At 48.5% G+C, this 18,944-nt stretch overlaps 2 protein-coding genes across 4 annotated transcripts in view; one reads left to right on the top strand and one right to left on the bottom strand.

The window, feature by feature from the left end:
- Nucleotides 1-9,918, top strand: part of gpatch8 (G patch domain containing 8) — a 50,883-nt gene extending 40,965 nt beyond the window's left edge. For all 3 annotated transcript variants that reach the window (XM_036524458.1, XM_036524477.1, XM_036524467.1), the window contains 3 exons: nt 809-952; nt 4,362-4,492; nt 4,708-9,918. In XM_036524458.1, the coding sequence (XP_036380351.1) occupies nt 809-952; nt 4,362-4,492; nt 4,708-8,353 (3,921 nt within the window). In that variant the 3' untranslated portion in view covers nt 8,354-9,918. The remainder of the gene's footprint in view (nt 1-808; nt 953-4,361; nt 4,493-4,707) is intronic.
- A 1,579-nt stretch (nt 9,919-11,497) lies between these two features.
- On the bottom strand, nt 11,498-17,560 carry gosr2 (golgi SNAP receptor complex member 2). Its single transcript, XM_036524489.1, has 6 exons — nt 17,385-17,560; nt 16,526-16,590; nt 15,103-15,211; nt 14,266-14,398; nt 13,941-14,081; nt 11,498-13,252 (listed from the first exon to the last, which is right to left on the bottom strand). The coding sequence occupies exons 1-6, from the start codon at nt 17,411-17,413 to the stop codon at nt 13,091-13,093; spliced, it is 639 nt and encodes a 212-aa protein (XP_036380382.1). The 5' UTR covers nt 17,414-17,560; the 3' UTR covers nt 11,498-13,090.
- Nucleotides 17,561-18,944: the final 1,384 nt, after the last annotated feature.

Raw genomic sequence — 18,944 nt, 5'->3', positions numbered from 1 at the left:
CAGAAAGTGAGCGTGCGCACTTGGACAACTCAGTATATTCTTTAATGACTGAACGCTCCAAAACCAGAAGATGGAAAATGGAAGGAAGGAGGGTTGAAGAGGTATAGTAGAAATGAAAGGCAAAGAAAGGGTGTATACTGAAGCAGATGGTTTGAGTGGGGGAAAATGTAGACAAGGTGCTGCAGCAGTCACGCACGTTTTTAACCCCTTTCAAGAAGTCATTACACACAGAATACTGAAAGAGGGAGGGTCTGGCCTGTCTGACCTTAGTAGCATAGTATAGTAATTAATGCACTGGAATTGTGGTCATTACTAGAATCTGGAATCTCTCTCCCCAAGACACAGCAAGTGTCCTGTAGGCATCTCATATACCCTCTCTGCATGTCCTCCAGTCCTTTCAGTACGTGTAAGCGGAAGATTTTTGTTTAGTGATTCAGTCGTGCCCTGTGCAGCAACAATGGCTGCTGGGTCAGGTGTATTCTCCTCTTACATCACAGACCCTCTCGGTAAGCACATTACTCATTCTTCTCGTTTAACTGAATTGTTCTGCTTTTTGCAGTTTTATTTCTCCATTTGTTTTCCTTTCTATTGCTATGACACAGAAGTAGAGTTTTCCCCATGTGATTTCAGTTACTGCTTATGGCTGTTGAAGTTTGGCCCATGGAAGCCAGTTTTTCACCTCCTGGATGGATGTGATTATCCTCAGCAGAGTGTGCTGTATTTTAAAGCTTTATGCCAAGGTTGTGTATCCATTTTATGTCCTTGTTGAATGGCCAACATTATCAACCCACTCTGTGTCCTTCTACAGGATTACGCTGAGAAAGAGAAAGCCATCGCCAAAGCTCTGGAGGACCTAAGGGCCAACTTTTACTGCGAGCTATGTGACAAGCAGTACCAAAAACACCAGGAGTTTGACAACCACATCAACTCTTATGACCACGCTCACAAGCAGGTAGGCTCTTCCCTCTCCCCACCCCTGCCCGTACGCTATGGTTACTGCCCACGCTTGCCAATAGCATGCCCCCTTCTTTCCTTTTGCACAATGTAAATCTCTGAAGGTTTGCCCTGAAGGTCTTGCCAAACAACCCACACATGCTGACGGCGTCAAGTTAGTCCTAATTTAAAAATTGTTTCAGATTTTTTAAAACAATTGTAGTGTTTTGACTCCTGATACTACCATGCTAAACTCCCGAACTGAAAAACTGTGGAAAAACAGGCCATACTCTGGGGCAGACAGATGTATGTGCTAGCAAGTTGCTAACTGAGTGTTTGTGACTAAACACTGTGTTTAGCGCACTTGTTCATAGGCTACTATGAGGGAAAAAAAATTGGTATACAATGTCAGTTTGCTGTTTTAAATCCTCATGCACTCATTTAAATCTTCATTTTCATCGGCCAGTTACGTTAACGAGCCAGTGCTACACCAACTACACAGTGGACGCTCACTTGTTGTTAGCTAGCAGGCAGTTAATTTCAGTAACTTTGGAGCTAGTTCACACATCATGGGATTTCATTAGTTAACAAGTGAGTGTAATTTAGTTAATGCTGGTTAGCTTGCAAATATAATTTGGATAACAAACTGTATTAACACTCAGTTTGTCTACCTTGCTAATAAATGGTAGCCATTTTCCTTTTGGCAGTACTCTTGTTCCTCTGCTGTCTCGCAGAGAAGACAATAAGAATCAATTGTTACTAATCAAATATTCATCATTCTCAGAGATTAAACATTTACAGCAGGACAGTCTCTCCTGTCTGATGACTGAACAGGAGCTATCCTGTTTTTTCAAACAACAAACTGATTCACATCAAGCACACCAGCCTGGGTGTCTAGGTACATTCTCTTGAAACTGAATTTGTCGATTTGTACAAAGAAATTCAATAAGTAAGCATTTTGACTGAAAGCATAACCCACGTTTAAGAACTCAGAGATTGCATTGCAAACAGCTGAATGGAAAATGGATGCGAGTCTGATGTGATCTGTGTCTGGATCAAAACTGTTGGCAAACTAGATGCGTGAACTGAATCAGCTGTTATAGAATTGTCCTCACAGTGTTTACACTGGTAGTCGCTTAAGTGATGGGTAACGCCTGACATATTCCCCAGTCAGGGGAGTGGATTTTGCTGTAATCACACTCAGGGGTGTGGTGAAGCTGCTGTGTTTGAGCTCTGACACTTGTTGGCTCCAAGTTTGCATGTAGCTTTCTCCCTGACACCTGTTCTCCATAGATTCATGCAAAGCCTCCCACCACACGCGCCCACACACACACACACACACACACACACACACACACGCACGCACAGGGGTTTAACCTTTTTACAGTGCAAACACCTGCTCTCAGAATTTGATTTGCCATAGAGCAGAGCATCCTCTTCTTGGCAGAACAGATTTTGTTGGGTATCCACAGATCCCATAAAGCACTGTGTTGGGTTACACAGAGGGCTCTCTGATATGAATGAGGTTTGTAGTTTAAATCTCTTATTCTGGAAAGTGTTCTTCAAACGGTACTGGTAAGAAATGGTTTGCTCAATGAAACTGTCAGCTAGCAGACTAGCTTCTCAGTGGCATGAGAGAAGGTAAACTGCATTTGTCTAATCACAAGTGTGTGTATATATCAGTCTGGTGTCTGTATTCATCAGAGCCCACAGCCTTTGTAACAGTTTCCCAATGAAGTCAATGCCTTGGCTTGTCTCACTACTCTGAACACAAGCAGGTCTGTCGGTTTCCTCATGAAGTGTCCCCGCAGAGCTGTGAGAAAGCAGGTGCATCCAGCAGTGCTTGTGGATGTGATATCCCTAATCCTTTGATGGTCCCCCTTTTCACCACCACCTCCTTCCTCACCCATTCAGTCCTGCACCGAGTCCTCATTCGTAAGGACTGCTTGCCATGTAATGCTTTAATCCCCCTCCCTGTTCCTTCAAAAGAGAACTTATTTCAGGAGGTTTTACATCTTTCTGTTTATTTCTTCTTTTTTTCGTTTTTGTTCTGCAATTGTTTAACATTTTTCAGCTGATGTATTGCCAGCAAACCCCTCTGTATAAGTGGGCATCCAGACTTCCCGCGTGAGTCTCTCTACTCGCTGTCCTACTGGCTGCTGCCTCCCCTCAGTCCCACATCATGTTGTGAGCGAGTGTCTTTACTCCCCCCTTCCTTCACCCATTGTCTGCATTGGGAGCGTGAGATAACACCAATGTCCTGTCTGCAGAGGGTCAGAATCTCAAATCTGAAAACGCTGCCACCTTAGGACTCACCTTAGGACTCTGAATCTGCTGCCCCACGCTCAGCCAGCTAATGATGGTGTGTGGGTACGGGACAAATTGATAAGTGACTAATTCTAATCTGTAAATGTCTTTGTCATTTTTATTAAGGTCTGCTTATGTTCAGATTCGCACCATGTGAACATCTTGCATATGAGAGAAATGAGGAAAAATACTGGACAGTCAAAAGGAGCCATGAATCCATGAATGGAGTTCTCAAGTTTTTGGCACTTTTTTTTAAAAAAGATCTTTAAAAGAAGCTTGGAGACGGCAGCACATGGTGATAGCACCTCTGGCAGGCAGGACATTGTCTTTTCTCTTTAATTTCTCCCTTCTCTTTCAGTATGTTCCTTTGTTATTGGCACAGGCTAACCCAATAGCTGCTCTGTCCTCCATTACTAAACCTTCCCATTGCAGCCCCTGCCCTCCCCTCTCACTCCTTCAGCCCTGCAGTCCGCAGTAGAGTACACCTAGCAGCAGAGCGCAGTAGTCTTCACATGTGGCTGTTTCCTTGTAATACGCTGCTTGGTCATGCCAGTAAGTTCTGTCCAACGAAATCACACACACAAACATACAGACGCACACACATGCCAGTGGCAAAACCCAATAACCCTCTTCTCTGAAAGCACCAAAGCAAAGAGGGTGTGGATGCGGTGAGATGCAGGTAAGGCACTGTGTCTGACCCTCTTTGGTGGAAAAAGTGCAGCGGCTTCGGGGCCTGGGAGGGAGATGGGACTGGGGTTGCTCTGGGTCCAGTGCTTGTCCTGACAGACTTTTCCTTTCCCCTCTTGTCGCTCAATCATTGTGATGAAAAAGAAATGGGAACTTGTCAGTCTGACACTGATCAAATATTAGCACAGTCATATTTCTTGCTTCTCCAACAGAGATTGTACACATGCTGTGCTGTGCTTTTATGGGGGAAAAAAAATCAGGAGTTTTCAAAAAAAAAAAAAAATCATTGCATCTGGTAGTCTGTCTGGGCAGCTCTCTGGCAAATGCCTCGCCTCAGTAATGGACAGAATTACTTTGCTTCAGTATGAGTGGCCTCAGTGTGTTGGTTTATCTTCCCTGTCCTTCCTGCGCTCCCTCCCTGTCCCGCACTGCAGAGGCTGAAGGAGCTGAAGCAGCGGGAGTTTGCGCGGAACGTGTCGTCGCGCTCCCGCAGGGATGAGAGGAAGCAGGAGAAGCTGCTGCGGCGGCTGCACGAGCTCGCAGAGCAGAGGAAGCAGCAGGACTGGTGAGGAAACGCTGCCCTCTGCAGGCCGGCGGGAACCGTGCACCAACAGAGCGCTGTCACACAAAGTCACGCACTTCTTTCTGTATGTTTTACAGAATAGCAGCATAAAATTCATACATTTGTAGAGCATGGGGTTGTTTTCGTAAAGCACGGGATTGTTTTCAGCTCTAAATTTTGGGTAGCCTGTCTGAGTGTCTGCATGTCCTGTTTTGCAGCACCCCTGGTAGCGGCCCCATGTTTAAGCCTACCACTGTGGCAGTCGACGGGGAGAACAATGAGGAGGGTGCCCCCAACACTGAGGGAGTGCCCATGCCTGACTATGCAGGCGAAGGATCTCCTGGGGAAGACGCCCTCTCCAACGTGCCGTCACCAAAGCAACCGTCCGCAATCAGCTTCACTGTGAACAGGAACAGCTCGTCGCCCTCCCCCGCCATTGCGTTAATGCCAAAGGTCAGCGTGTCATTCTCCTTAGCTAAGAAGACCCCTGTCAAACTGGAGACAGCAGCCGCCGTGTTTGCCGACCATGGGGAAGAGGCCCTGGCAGAGGAAGGCCAGGAGGAGGAGGCTTCAGGGACTCCCAGGGCTGCCAGTACAGAGAGCCCTGGGGCGGAGGAGACGCAGCACCCCGATGAGGGCAGTTCCCTGGCGTCCACCCTGTCCAAGCTGAAAATGATGATGAAGAAGGACGAGGGCACCCCTGGGAAGGAGCCTCAATACTACCATTACATGCCCCCAGCCCACTGCCGGGTCAAGCCCAAATTCCAGTTCCTGGTTTTCATGAAGGCATCTGATCAGAGCAGCGGCCACGAGGGGGAGGAGGAGCCTGTGGCAACTACAGCAGACCCTGCAAGCAAACAAGCGGCGGCTGGAGAGACCAAGACAGACAAGGAGTCGAACAAGACTGAGAAAGCACAGGCAGTAGAGCCTGCCCCGTCCACAGTTGAAGTGAAGGTGGAGCAAGCAGCTGAAGGGTCCCCAGCTGCCACCACCCCACCAGCAAATACGTCTGAAGGCTGCAGCCAGGGCACAGGAGAAACGCACCCAGGCCCCCGTCTCCCCACCACCCCCTTCTTTCCTGTACTAAGTAAAGACGAAAGCACTACCTTGCAGTGGCCCTCAGAGCTGCTAGAGTTCACCCGTGCTCTGCCTTCACTCTCCTACAGCTGCAACCCGCTTTACTTTGACTTCAAGCTCTCCCGCAACAAAGGGGCCCGTCCAGGGAACCACCCCCGCACTGCGGACACAAATGCCAAGCTGACTAAGACTGACGGGGAGGGCGCAGATGGGGTCAAACAGGAGCACATCCAAGGGACCGGTGCGACAGAGACCCCGGGCCCCAGCGCAGACGGGAAAGAGAGCTCCTCTACGGAGGCGGGGGGCGCAGAGGGAGGGAACGGTGACTCGAAACTGCAGAACAGCAGTAGCAAGAAGAAGAAAAAGAAGAAGAAGAAGAAACACAAGAAGTCCAGCAAGCGTTCAAAGCGGAAGGAGAAGGAGAAGGGGGCGGCAGAGGGAGAGATGGAGACGAAGGTCCCTGGTGAGAAAGCGAAGAAGAAGAAAAAGCACAAGCGGAAGAAAAGCAAGAGCCGAGAATCAGAGGGGAAGGGTGAGGAGAAGAGAAGGGAGAGGGAGGAAGATGCGGCGTCACAAGCAGCGGGGGCCTTGGAAGGGTCAGATTCGGGGAAAAGGAAACGACTCCTGAAGGACGAACCCCAGAAGCCGGGGTCCGAAGAGGGGGAAGGAAGCAGAGGCCCCGAGAAACCTGGCCCCTCAGAGGGGCACAGCAGCACCAAGAGGCATAAACCCAACCCCGGCGGTGCCGTCCAGCCCGGCAGCATCGCCTGCGCCCCCGCGTCCTCGGCGCAGAAGCACAGCAGGCAGGCCAGCAGCGAGAGCGAGGACGGGGGCTCCTCGTCCCAGCGCTCCCACCGCAACTCCACACCGCGGCAGCAGCGCCGGCGCTACAGCGAGGACTCGGAGCGCTCCCGCAGCCGCTCGTCCCGCCGCCGGGGGCGCGGGCGCTCCTCCCGCAGCCGCTCCTACTCCAGCAGCTCGGAGCGCTCCTCCGGTGGCAGCAGCCGCTACAGCCGGCACAGCCGCAGCTACTCCGACAGCTACAGCGACTACAGCGACGGCGGCCGCCGCCGCTCCAAGCGCTCGTCTGGCTCCGAGTACGGGCGGCGCGGCCGGCGCCGTGGGTCCCGCCGCCGCCGCTACTCCTCGTCATCCTCGGAGGCGGAGTCCAGCCGCTCACGCAGCCGCGGCCGCCGGCGCAGGCGCTCGCGGCACCGCCGCAGCAGCTCCCGCAGCTCCTCCAGCTCTGGCACGCCGCGCTCCTGGAGGCGCAGCAGCTACAGCCGCAGCCGCAGCTCGGCCAGCCGCTCCTCCAGCTCTGCCAAGGGCTCCTCCTCCGCCCGCCGCCGCGACTTCAGCCACTCCCGCGTCTACCGCTCGCAGTCGCCCCGCTCCTCCTCCCGCGGGCCCACCCGGAAGGAGCAGTTGCGCAACAGCAACTCCTCCTCCTCGCAGCACAGGGCCGGCCCGGCCATGGGGGAGCGCAACTCCCTTACCGCCAGGCAGCTGCTAGAGAAGGTCCAGTCCCGCAAGGGCTCGGAGGACACCGCAGCGGGAGCCAAGCCGGGCATCAAGCTCAAGGACCCTCCGCAGGGGTACTTTGGCCCAAAGCTGCCCCCCACCTTGGGGAACAAAGCCATGTTGCCCCTCTTTGGGAAGCACCCGATGGGTAAGAAGTCCCCCCTGCTATCCCTGCGGAGGCCAGAGGAGGCGGAGAAGGAGGCCGCCGGCCAGAGTGCGGAGGCGGGAGGTGAGGTGATCCTCGTGGAGCCCATCCGGGAGTTCCCGCCGCCACCGCCGCCCCCTCCTCAGCCCGCCCAGCAGACTGAAGAGGCCACACAGAAGGTGGAGGTCCAGGATGTGGCGCAGCTCCCCGCCCCTGATGCGCAGGCCTTGCCGGAGGCCCAGCTGTTTGAGCGGGATCCTGCTATGCTGATGCAGCCATACCCAGCCGAGCCTGGGCAGGAGGCACCAAACCCTGTGCTAGAGTCCCTCCTGCCGGACATGCAGCATCACGTACCTCCACAACACCCAATGCACACATACCCGGGGTACTCTCATCCCGGGCTGGAGGAAGAGGACATGGGCATGGAGGAGGAGGACGACTCTTCGCTGGCTCCCCTGGAGAGCCAGCCCATCACCTTCACCCCCGAGGAGATGGAGAAGTACAGCAAGCTGCAGCAGGCCGCCCAGCAGCACATCCAGCAGCAGCTCCTGGCCAAACAGGTTAAGACTTTCCCCTCGGCAGCCGCCGCAGCAGCGGCCCACGTGGCCACCCTGACGCCGGCGCCGCCGCCTCCCGCCCTGCAGCAGATCCACATCCAGCAGCCGGCCGCCTCCCCCTCCGCCACCTCCATCACCACCGTGCAGCACGCCATCCTGCAGCACCACGCCGCCACTGCCGCCGCCGTCGGCATCCACCCCCACGCCCAGCACCCGCACCCACACCAGCTGGCCCAGGTGCACCACATCCCCCAGCACCACCTCACCCCCATCTCCCTGTCCCCGCTGGGCCACTCGCTGGGCCACACGCTGGGCCACTCGCTCATCCCCGCCCACCACACCGCCTTCCTGTCGGGCCAGCCCATCCACATCATCCCCGCCTCTGCTCTCCATCACACCCCGCTGGCCCTGCACCATGTCCCGCACACTGCCCTCTACCCCACGCTCTTCGCGCCCCGCCCCAACGCTGCTGCCGCCGCCGCCGCCGCCCTGCACTTACACCCTCTGCTACACCCCATTTTCTCAGGACAGGACCTCCAGCACCCCCCCAACCATGGCTCCTGAGGCCGACCTGCGCGTTGGGTTGTCCCGGGGAGTGTGTGCAGCCTCCTACAGTATGAGCCACACCTGCCCCTGTCTCCTCACACTCTGACAACTGCCAAGCAGAGCAACGGGGGCAGCTTTCCAGCCAAAAGGCAGTGAAACGGACACACCTGGTACTCCGCAAGTGCAGGGCTTGAAAAGTGTAGAAAGTTCTCTTATTACAGAGCACTACGTAAGCAGGATGGTACAGTAGTGGGTGAATTGCATGGGGTCAGTCACCATGGTTTGAACGTTATCTGGAATGGGCAGCTCACCGCAGGGACTTGATGTCCCATCACAAAAATAACCCAAGTATGAGCTCCTCCCCCCGATCACAGTCTCCTCCAGATTCTGGGCGGGGCCTAAAAACTGGGAGTCTCTGATGTGGTTGCGGCATCACACTGAAGAAAACAGGATGCGCTTTGCAGTGTGTCGCATGGCAAGCCAGCAAAACCCTGGGCGTGTTTCACTAAACCTGTTGTTAATATTGTAAATTGGTTTGTTTGTTTTTACAGCCAAAGAGACACAATGGCTGAAGCCATAAATTGGGTCTGCTATGTGTTGATGCAGGAGTGTATTCTTTGCAGACTAGGAGTGGCTGTGACTCTGAAAGTAACCAGAAATCAACCTCTGTATTGAAGTGTGTGGAAATATTTGCGTACCGTAAATATTCTACCTGTTACTGACATCTGCTTTATCATTTGTGCATCTTGCTTTGGTCTTTCTCTTATTATACAGCCTGGTCAGTTTCCCTAGGTCCATTGTGTGATTTAAATATTGTGTATGTTAGGGGTTGAGTTCCAAATTTAAATTTAATTGGTTACACAAATCAGCAAGCTACAAAGCTATCCCAGGGTATGTACAAACTCTTAAATAAGCGTGCTTTACAATGTTGCACACCCTGTAAATGTTGAGGCTGACAACAAGGGCTCTTTCTGTGCATAATTCCAAAAGCACAACATTGTCATTGGCGTTACTTTGAGACAGCTCTGCAATATCAAACCTGTCCTTCCTTGCCCCTCCTTACACAAAAATTATCAAGTCTTTGTCTAGTGTACTTAAATGCAGACACAGTGTGATCAAAGGTCATTGCTCCTGGTCATTGTGGAACATTGTGAGAAATTGCACTGAAATCTTTACATTGAGATGCTGCTTTTGTAGCATATAACACTTATGATTGTAATATACTGCAATAATTTTATTTTTATTTTCCAGACCACTATTTGAAAGGAGGTCACATCTGTTCTCCACTGTAATTTAGCTCTTGTAAATATGGTTATTGTAGTTAAACTGGCCTATAAGGTTTATGGGTTTGTAGGTCCTGTTAATATGAAACCAGAACTACAAAAGCAGTGAGATTAAGGCAAAACACTGAACACAAGCAAATATACTAAGCATGTATATTTTATCAAAACTGGTGTAATTTTTAGATTTTCCTGTATTGTATAAAAGGAACTTTTTGCATATATGTATCCTGTAAACAATGACAATGGTGTTTTTTTTATTTAACTAGGTGCATTGGCAAATAAAGTGTGCTGAGATCTGTAGCTCTGTTCTTGTTGCCTCTGGAAACCCATCGAAAGTAGAGCAGTCCAATGGAGCGTGCCTTCTGTAATGCATCCACTTCAGACTTACACACGTCTAGCTTTAGCAGAGAGACATGAGCACAAAAAGCAAAGCACTGTCTCTACATTTGATCCACTCAGCATTTCTAGTACATTACAACACCACCACTGATTGCCACCAGAGGGCCTCAGAGCTACTTCTATGCCACAGTAACCTCATATAGCATGTCAGCAGGAAGGCAAAAATAAGCTTTCCATTAAAAGGCATCATGAACAGACAATGATCACCCCACCCTGATGCCAAGGTAGGCAATTTTTAGGGCCCTTGTTCCGTGTGGGACAAAATGCAGGCTTCTGTGGGACTGTGACATTTGTAATCACAACCGCTTCCTGCAATTAACAGTTGAAGGAACACCCTGACAATGGTGGTTTGTAACATCCCAGTTTTACCTACCATGTACTGTCATGTAGCAGGCAGTTATCTTGCAGTTCAAGGTTCTTTCTAATAAATATGTATGAAATCTTGGGATTTGTCTTTGTGACACTGCTTTTTAGATTCAAAAGAGATGTGGGACTGACATCAGACTTTGAGCACCCATATTTCCTATTATTCACTGTAATGACTCAAATTCACAGAATGGCTGGTGTACAGTCCAAGTAATGTACCCTGTTATAGCAGCTGCTAATTTGTTTGATCTTGACACCCACAGAAACAAACTAGAATCTGACTAGAAAATGTCATGGATTTAGGGTGCTGTCCTGTAATGTTGTCCATAAAATGTGATCAAGTACAATGTTGCATTGGGTTGCATTTTGTTCATACCAGACCATTGGTTTCACCTCATTCATTCAGTTTAAGGAGCTCCCACTTGCACACAATGGAGAGAACTGCCGTAGTAAATACAGATGGCAGTGGTGGTTAGGGTGGCGATGCTCTTCAGGGGGGTGAGGGTTCAAATACCAGGTGAGAATAAAAGGGCTGGTATAATTAACATTACAAAACTGTCATTTCTATTAGAGGGTATGCAGGAGAAGGTATTTTAGGGAGAAAGAAATGCACACATCAGGGGAAAAGAAGTCCTTATGAGTCTTTCATTTGAACAGCTGCATCAAGGCTGTTTCTGTGTTTTGAGAAAACCGTTTCCTTTAGTGTTGACAGTTGCTATGACATTTTGTAGGCCATCACCACTTCAAAAGAGATGCTCAGCTAATGCAAGTAAAGGATTAAGGAATCCCTGTTATAAAGCACATCCTCAAGGATCTGCATTTATGAAACTAGGTCTGAACAGCTGAGCCACTGCAAAAGGCAGCAGGAAGGTGGTCAACTGGTGTGGAAGAGATCAAGCGACAGCGGTGAGATACCATCCCAGGGGTCTGGCTTCAAAACAGGTTTAGTCTACTTCAGAACAGACAGCAAGACAAAATCTAGCAACATTTTGAAAACTGAACTTCTACAGAATACTGCAATTATTCAATTTATTTATCAGACAGATTGGGTGAAGAATTTATATGGAAAGGAATAGGTCCAGGAGGTTCACACTGTAAAGTGCTGTTCTTCATTTGACTGATAATTACCATGAAAACTATGAAGAAATGCATAGAACTGCCGAAGGTTCAAGGGGATGGTTCACAAAGACTACCCTTTGGTGGTGTAATAAGTTTTCTAATTTCCTGTGGACTGAGATGTGCATGCAGACAAAACAGATGGAGGAGGAATTCTGCTTCAATATCTCCCGTGCGTCATATGCAGACTGAAATCAGAGCGCACAACCTGGGGACAGCACTGCCTGCAGGCAGACACACAGGGCTCTGCGCTTCAGTATACGTTAACTGGCATCCACTTATTTCACAGTATGTGTATTTGGGTCATATATGTGATCTTGTACAGCGTGCATGTTGGGATACTGTCTTTCTTCAGAATTTAAACCCCCCCCCCCCCCCCCCCCCACTTGCGTTTTATTGGACCATTTTTAGAACCACCAACTGCACATTAAGCGCATCTCACAAGCTCTACACTTGTGCAGAAGCTCTTAAGTGAGACAAATGCGACCCTCCAATACACTTGTATTCAGCCAGCAGCTATGCTTCTCCATACGAAAAGTCCCACAGTGCACTGCCATGAAGTGAGTGCTAATTGCAGGTTAAGGGCTACGCCAATGACGTTGTCAGAACCTATCGGTTACACTACGTGGGCTCCTAGGCATCGCTGGCAGAAGACATGGCCAGCTCTGAACCATGGCCCTAAAGCTCAGCCTGCATTCCAGACGAGCACCTTGCCAACTGAGCCCCTGCACAATTAAATTTTTGTAGCTGCTAATCTGAGAGCTTATTGCTCATCATCATCACTGAATTTAAATTTGTTTTTATATTGACAGCGAAATGGTCTGGGTTGTTTCCCCAACTCATTCAGTTTAACATGTAATTACATTATTATTACAACTGTTTATGATTAATTAAACATATATTATGTATTGAATTAAAATTAATTTTGTGAAGTAATTTGCAGTTTAAACCAGATGATTTTTTTAACACAAAGCTCTACACAAAGTTTTCTTCCAATGAGACTCGAGGTTTGTCATTTCTGAAAACTCACCTTGACTTAGGCCAATGGAGCAGCTCAAAGAAGGGGGAAAAAGATCTCAACCCACCATAATACTGTCAAACCATAGTAAAACACCTATCCAAAGGTTATAGCATGGAAAAACAGTACGTTGGTAGAAAGACAAGGGATAAGATTGACGAAAATTAACATGGCTGGCAGAAAACCCTGCAGGACTCTTCATGTCTAAGTTAGTCCGCACTTTCTGGTTTCTTTCACATGTGAATCCAGGATGAAAGGGCACATGGCCAAAAACAGTTTCCAGTACAGAGTCATTCACTCCAGTAGTCCTTATACCTTTGCAGTTCATCTCAGGAGCTGGTTTACATGTCTGCGGTTTAGATGGAAGTTCCTCCTCACGTGCCTCCTCTTCAGCACCCCTGAGCTTTCTGCACATTTTGTCAGGACAAAAATATGAACATACAACAAAGCCTTCACAGACCATTTTCTTCTGCTTTACCTCATCTATGATTCCCAGGGGTGACGGACAGAATGTGCTAGATGACCAGAGACGAAAACAGAGGGAGATGTCTTGGAGGAGGTGGTCAACCGCTCTCAGCTGAGATACCTGATTACCAGGAACATGACCACACAGGTGACCAGCATGCCGCCCATCATGATGAACTTGTCCTGGAAGGCCCTCTTCTCGATCAGACGCATCACCGTGTTGGAAAGACCCAGCATGTTGGCCACATCCAGCATCTTCTTGTGAGTGCCCTGTGGGAAAAGGCACCAGTGCACCAGCATTATTAACAATGCATAAGCTAACACAATGACAGCCATTTCCTACAATTCCCTGCCCTCTCCTCTTCAAAAATGGACTCACTCAGCTCTCTGAATCCCTACCCTCCTCCCCAGCACACTTCATGCCAGTGACAGGAAGCTTTACTGTAAACTGTCTTGTGTTTTCTCCCCTATCCAAACTGAATGGAGGCTCTGCAGTTTTGTATGTAGGAGTAATATGACCACATATCTCTCTGCATGATGTCTAAGGCAGTTAGTTGGCCCCTGTGCCCCAGGGGCCCCAGTTCTGGCCCCTGTGAGTGCCCTCTTCTAGCCCTATGTGTGCTTGGAGCCTCTTGAGTGCAAGCAGCTGGGATGAAATTTTCCCTTCTTTTTTGTCTCAGCCCCTGCTGCCCCCATAGACACACCCAGATAACAGGAGTAAAGGGCAGGGGCAGGAAAAGCTTCTCCCTGGAAAGACTGGCTCAGCGTGACACACACACATACACACACACACACACACGCACACACACATACATACATACACACACACACACACACACACATACATACATACACACATACACAGGACAAGCAACTGCACAGGGTCAGCAAAACAAGCTGTAGGAGCAATGAGAGTGGGGTGGACGCCGGACCCTTGTGACACCAGCCCGGGCCCCACCTTGAGCGTGCCACGCTGGTCCCTCAGGCCGTCAAGAATGCCGCTTCCGCTTCCCAGCAGCTCATCCATGCCCCTGTGGGCGCTGTGCAGGCTGGAGTTGAACTGCAGCGTGTCGTCGATGGGAATGGAGGTGTCTGCATCCTGGGGGAGTGGGAAGGGAGGGAATGAGCTGCATGCTGCCGACATGACACTGGCTGACGGAGCAGAGCTGGTCAGAGTGATCTGCGCATGGCTACGCTTCGCTATCTAAGCGTATGTGAGGATTTCGTAACGGGCTGGTGGTGCTGAAATGCTAGCCCCTCCGGCAGCAGGTGGGGGTACTAACATTGGTGGTGAAGGTGCGGGTCATCAACTCCTCTCTCTCGCGCTCCTGGGCCTCACGCATGTAGCGCCTGTGCTGGAAGTTGCGCAGGGCCGTCTGAAGGTGCTGGACATCATACTTCAGCTGGTCAACACGTCTGCAGACGGGGTGGGGTGAAACGCAACACCTTAGCTCACACAAACCACAAAACTAAATGCCACTGAACCCAGGCAGCACCAGTGCAGGTGAAGCATTCTGCTCCACTGCAGCTCTGTAGCCCTGGTGTTTCTCACTGCCTCCGCTTTCTCTAGAACATCGCACATTTCATCCTTTCCTTACTCCACTTGCACTGAGGCACTCTCTTTGAGGCTCCTGAGCGACTCCATTCCGTTCCTGACCGGAATGGGGAATACGGTAAAGTAAATTAATTCTCCAGTGTTGACACAACTCGCACAGAATGTTGTCCAATCCTGCAGGAATGCTGGGCCACGATGACGGGGCTACCATGGAAATGTTTTCTCAGGGCTGCAGCACTGCTGCCGGCCAATTCCCACCCCAGTCCCCATCCCGAGGCCCCTGCACCATGCACAAATGCAGGGACTGGAGACACCCCAGAGTACACAGGGAAGGTTTAAAAAAAAATACTGACACACTTCATACCAATCCAGGTCCTTGAACTCATCAGATGCCAGTGCACTTTAAACCCTGACACAGGTCAAACTGGTTCAGTCAGCCTTATTAGTGAATCACCACTGGTGTTTCTGTGTTTGGATTCCATACCATGTAATCAGTTTAGTTCAGCAAAATAAATAAATAAATAAAAACACTTTCTTTCAGCAGCACTGGCACAGGTAGACTCACAGTTTAGCGTTCTGACGGCGATTGGGCGGTTCCTTGCTGGCCAGGGTCTCCAGCCTCTCCAGGCAGCTGAAGATCTGGTCGATTCTGGCCTGTAGCTCGTTCTCTAGCACTTCAAAGACACAGGACACGCAGAGGGGATTATAGTCAAGAGCCACACTGCAATCTGCTGCTTAGGGTCATTACTATAAAACCCTGTCACACACATTGATTCTCTAGTGACCCTTTCATGGTATCTGTCTATGATATACACTGCTCAGTTGCTCAGTTAGGATTCATAATCTGAGTATAATGACCTTCATGTATATTGACTTGATTCTGGTTATTAATTTAAGTTTTTGTACCTTGAGCCAGATCAAACAATTCCCTGCCACTGCTCTTCTCCTCGACTGGCCTTTCAGATCTTTCTGATTCAGGATGTCACTCAATTTTTCCCGATTCACCAGCTGGGAGCACTTGGAAAACCTTTATCTCGCTGTCCTAGGGCCGAGCCCTCCCATCCCTGTGACCCGCTGGTGAATCGGGACACTGCATCCGGCCACTTTCTGACATGCGAGGTGATGTCATGGACGGCTGATTGGCCTGCCTCGTTATCTCGGTCGGCCAAACCTAAACCCACCCGCCCACCCCTCCTTCCTGCCCTGGCACCAGGCTGGCTCTGAGCTCTGAGCTCGCCGCCCACCTCGGAAAACAATCAGGAGCGAGAGCCGGCTGGGGAGGAAGGAGGCAGACGGTAGCCGTAAACATGCTTCCAGTGCTCCGTCCCTCCCACAGTGTAGGAAGCAGGCATAGATCGCACTGTGTGGACTGATCACTGTCTGCTGCAGCAGTGGGCATGCTGGATTCCTGACCGGAAGGCAACAGGGTTCAAACAGTGTTTCCAGTGGCTCTGCTGTAACCTTTTATATAGACACATTACCCAGGTATCTCTGACAAAAATAAAAACTTTATTATTGGGTGGGAAGAAAATATCACGCCAGTGAGACCAGCACTGCGACAGTAAACAATAACAGATGAGTTGTATTAATTTGGCAGCCACCCTCACTCAGAGCAGTCTGCAAAGGATCCACCCAGTATCCACCCAGAACTGAATATCCTTTGTACCATCACAATTGGTAGACCCATGTTGTGATATAGCAGATATGGGCAGACACCATCCCTAAAATTACAATCAAGATTTGTATTAAAGTTTCTCAATATACATAATTAGGATACAGTAAATAGCTAATATTACCTGCACAATGTAGATAGAGCTAAAGTAGCAGTTGGTTGTCATGTTGCACATGCATCTGGTCTCGCAGTGTGGTAAGCCTAGGGGTTTTAAATGATGCAAACTGACCCTGCATTCTTATCTGGTGTGTGCTGAGGTTTGTTGTACTTGAAAGCTAATGTAGTATAAGTGTGTGTAACATGTGAACTAACTCACAATGGACTGAGTCTCGATCTGTCCCCTCCAGACGGCCCATGTTGGACTGCACCTCTTGGATTTGTCTGTGAGAGAAAGGGGGCAGTGAAGGGTTATCTGTCCAAAACGATTCATTTAACCTGAGCTGGAGTGTGTACTGACACATGGGCAAGACCACAGCAAAACACCTGTTTAGACTTAAATTACCTAAACATGCAGTGAACATATGATTTTTATCCGCAAACAGGACTGTTCAAGTAAAGCTAAACACCAATTCTCGACGACTTTCAGCGTCTTTACTCGGTGCCCACACATTGTACAAAGTTAGACAATTAGTCTAATAATCAAATGATTCCATGACTGACTAGCCGTGATTTGCTGACTAACAAAATGGGCAGGTCACACATTACGTAGATAGCCGACCTACGATGCTTATCTAAAGGGCGTTACCAGTTACCAGTTTAATTTTACTAATATTTGTCTAACTTTTTTTACAGGTAGTCATAAACACTGAGACGCATAGCCCTTCTGTAGCTAACCAAATTCTCAAAACATCTTGCGACAATCTAACGTTAGCACAGAAAAATACGACCGCCTGCCACGTAGCTAGATGGCTAGCACGGCTAGACATTTACCTAGCCAACATTAGCTGCACAGCAAGTGAAACGATGTATCGACAGGTTACAAGATAGCTAATGTTAGACAGCTAGCTATCTAGGAAGCAAATAATAAGGTAACTACCATGTATTAGCTTGCTATCTACTTTATGTTAGGCAAAACCACTAATTAGTTAAACTATTAGCTAACTTCCTAGATAGTTACGTTAGATAATTAGCTTGCTTGTTAGCTGCAAAACACACAGTCTATATACATATCCTACTTGTTTGTCTGGTGATAGAGTGTCTCCATTTTTGTGAAGTTCCGATGAAAGTAAGAGATCCAAAACAAATATGAAACGCAGTGCGAGTCCCTGGTACAGCAGTAATCTTGCTTGCTTAGTTTTCGTTTCACATTATATAGCTAACTACCTAAGTCCAGGAAACGTAATACTGAAAGTACAAATTACACATCATCACCAAAAAGGACCCCAGTTAGGCAACGTCAAATCTGCCTGATTGAAAAAGAAAACCTTAATGAAAACAGAGTAGGCTACAGCAGTCGGTATGTCAAATGATGGGGACTGCAGTCCAAAGAAAGGATCGCACTTAGTATGTGCCGTTTAATTTTATTATCGTAATTTTGAACTAGGCCAAATAAACGAACAGCTGACGAAATACTGCGAGTCATGATGATGGCAGCACCTGTAGCTAGAGGATTTCGGAATTACTTTTTTTTAGATGTATGAAATTGCTACGTCATTTAACATTTCAGGGTTTACGCTGAATTTGGATTGTAGGTACGTTAACGTTGGATACTTCATAAACGACTGATCAAATGCGTCTGTCGCCGTAAAATGAATTGCATTCTAATAATACACTAGGGATATGTGACGAATTTTACGGTTCCCTATAGGTGTCGTTGTTGTCAGCGGAAAAATGAACGGGATAATTTACCGGTTTTACCGAAGAGGACGCGCTTTTGTCTGATTATGGAGCAAAGCGTGTAATTCCCTCTTGTTTATGTTAATAGGCCTATTACTTGTATGTAATGTGAATATTTTGTTCCACTGTAATTTATCGTTTGCTAATTAGGCGTATTCCATTCACAATTCATCCCAATCAATGTACTCTTAGATGTCCTCTTCTAATTCGAAACGATTAAAAATTACCCCAAGCTCTACAATACCCTATTGAGTAGATAGATTCGTTTCAAAATTTGCTTCACCAAGTATAATGCTGTATTAGGTCAAGTTTCCCTTAATAGTGTTCAAATGCTTTGGAGAGAGAGTGATCTTTAAAAAATATGTTCCCGTTATTTTCGTTATTTTCACACTGTAAAGGCTTTAAAACTGAATCAGAAATGAGTGTTCTTCACCCATCTTACTAGGATTAAATTTCATGTTAATCTTGGCTTTGGGTAAGGTGATTTTTTCTAATAGAGATATACACATGTGACAGGAACGTCACAATGGGGAGACTACTCTGGAAGCCATCACTGTCAGATCCTTCACAATCCCCGAACTGTCTAATTATCCTATTTCCTCATATTGGTGTCAGTACTCAATTTTTTTCAGTCTTTTTGTCTCCTGTGCCTGCAGTCACAGATGAGCTAAATATGATATCAAACTTTCTGCTGGGGGAGGGAGAGCTCTTGCCCTGGGGATGAGTGAAGATATTTGTTAGTCTGCTTATCACCAGATTCATTGATTGAACGTATGAAAAGAACCTGTTGATTTCTGGAATTAAGTTGTAGTGCTTTCAAAAACCTCAACAATGGTTCTTTAGAGAGTTAACCTATTAGAGTGATCCTGGGGCACTCCTGGCTTCCCTACAAGAAACAC

Source organism: Megalops cyprinoides, chromosome 1, assembly GCF_013368585.1.
Source record: "Megalops cyprinoides isolate fMegCyp1 chromosome 1, fMegCyp1.pri, whole genome shotgun sequence".
Taxonomy (NCBI): domain Eukaryota; kingdom Metazoa; phylum Chordata; class Actinopteri; order Elopiformes; family Megalopidae; genus Megalops; species Megalops cyprinoides.
Note: the sequence above shows the minus strand (reverse complement) of the source record. Positions and strands in the feature narration are given on the sequence as shown.

What these genes read in the sequence shown, in the direction of transcription:
- gosr2 (XM_036524489.1), bottom strand. Translation starts at nt 17,413, where the DNA reads ATGGAGACACTCTATCACCAGACAAACAA. An exon ending in CTCTATCACCAGACAAACAA is followed by an intron (nt 16,591 to 17,384) that starts GTAGGATATGTA and finishes TTTCTCTCACAG; the next exon opens with ACAAATCCAAGAGGTGCAGT. An exon ending in ACCAGCGTGGCACGCTCAAG is followed by an intron (nt 13,253 to 13,940) that starts GTGGGGCCCGGG and finishes CTTTTCCCACAG; the next exon opens with GGCACTCACAAGAAGATGCT.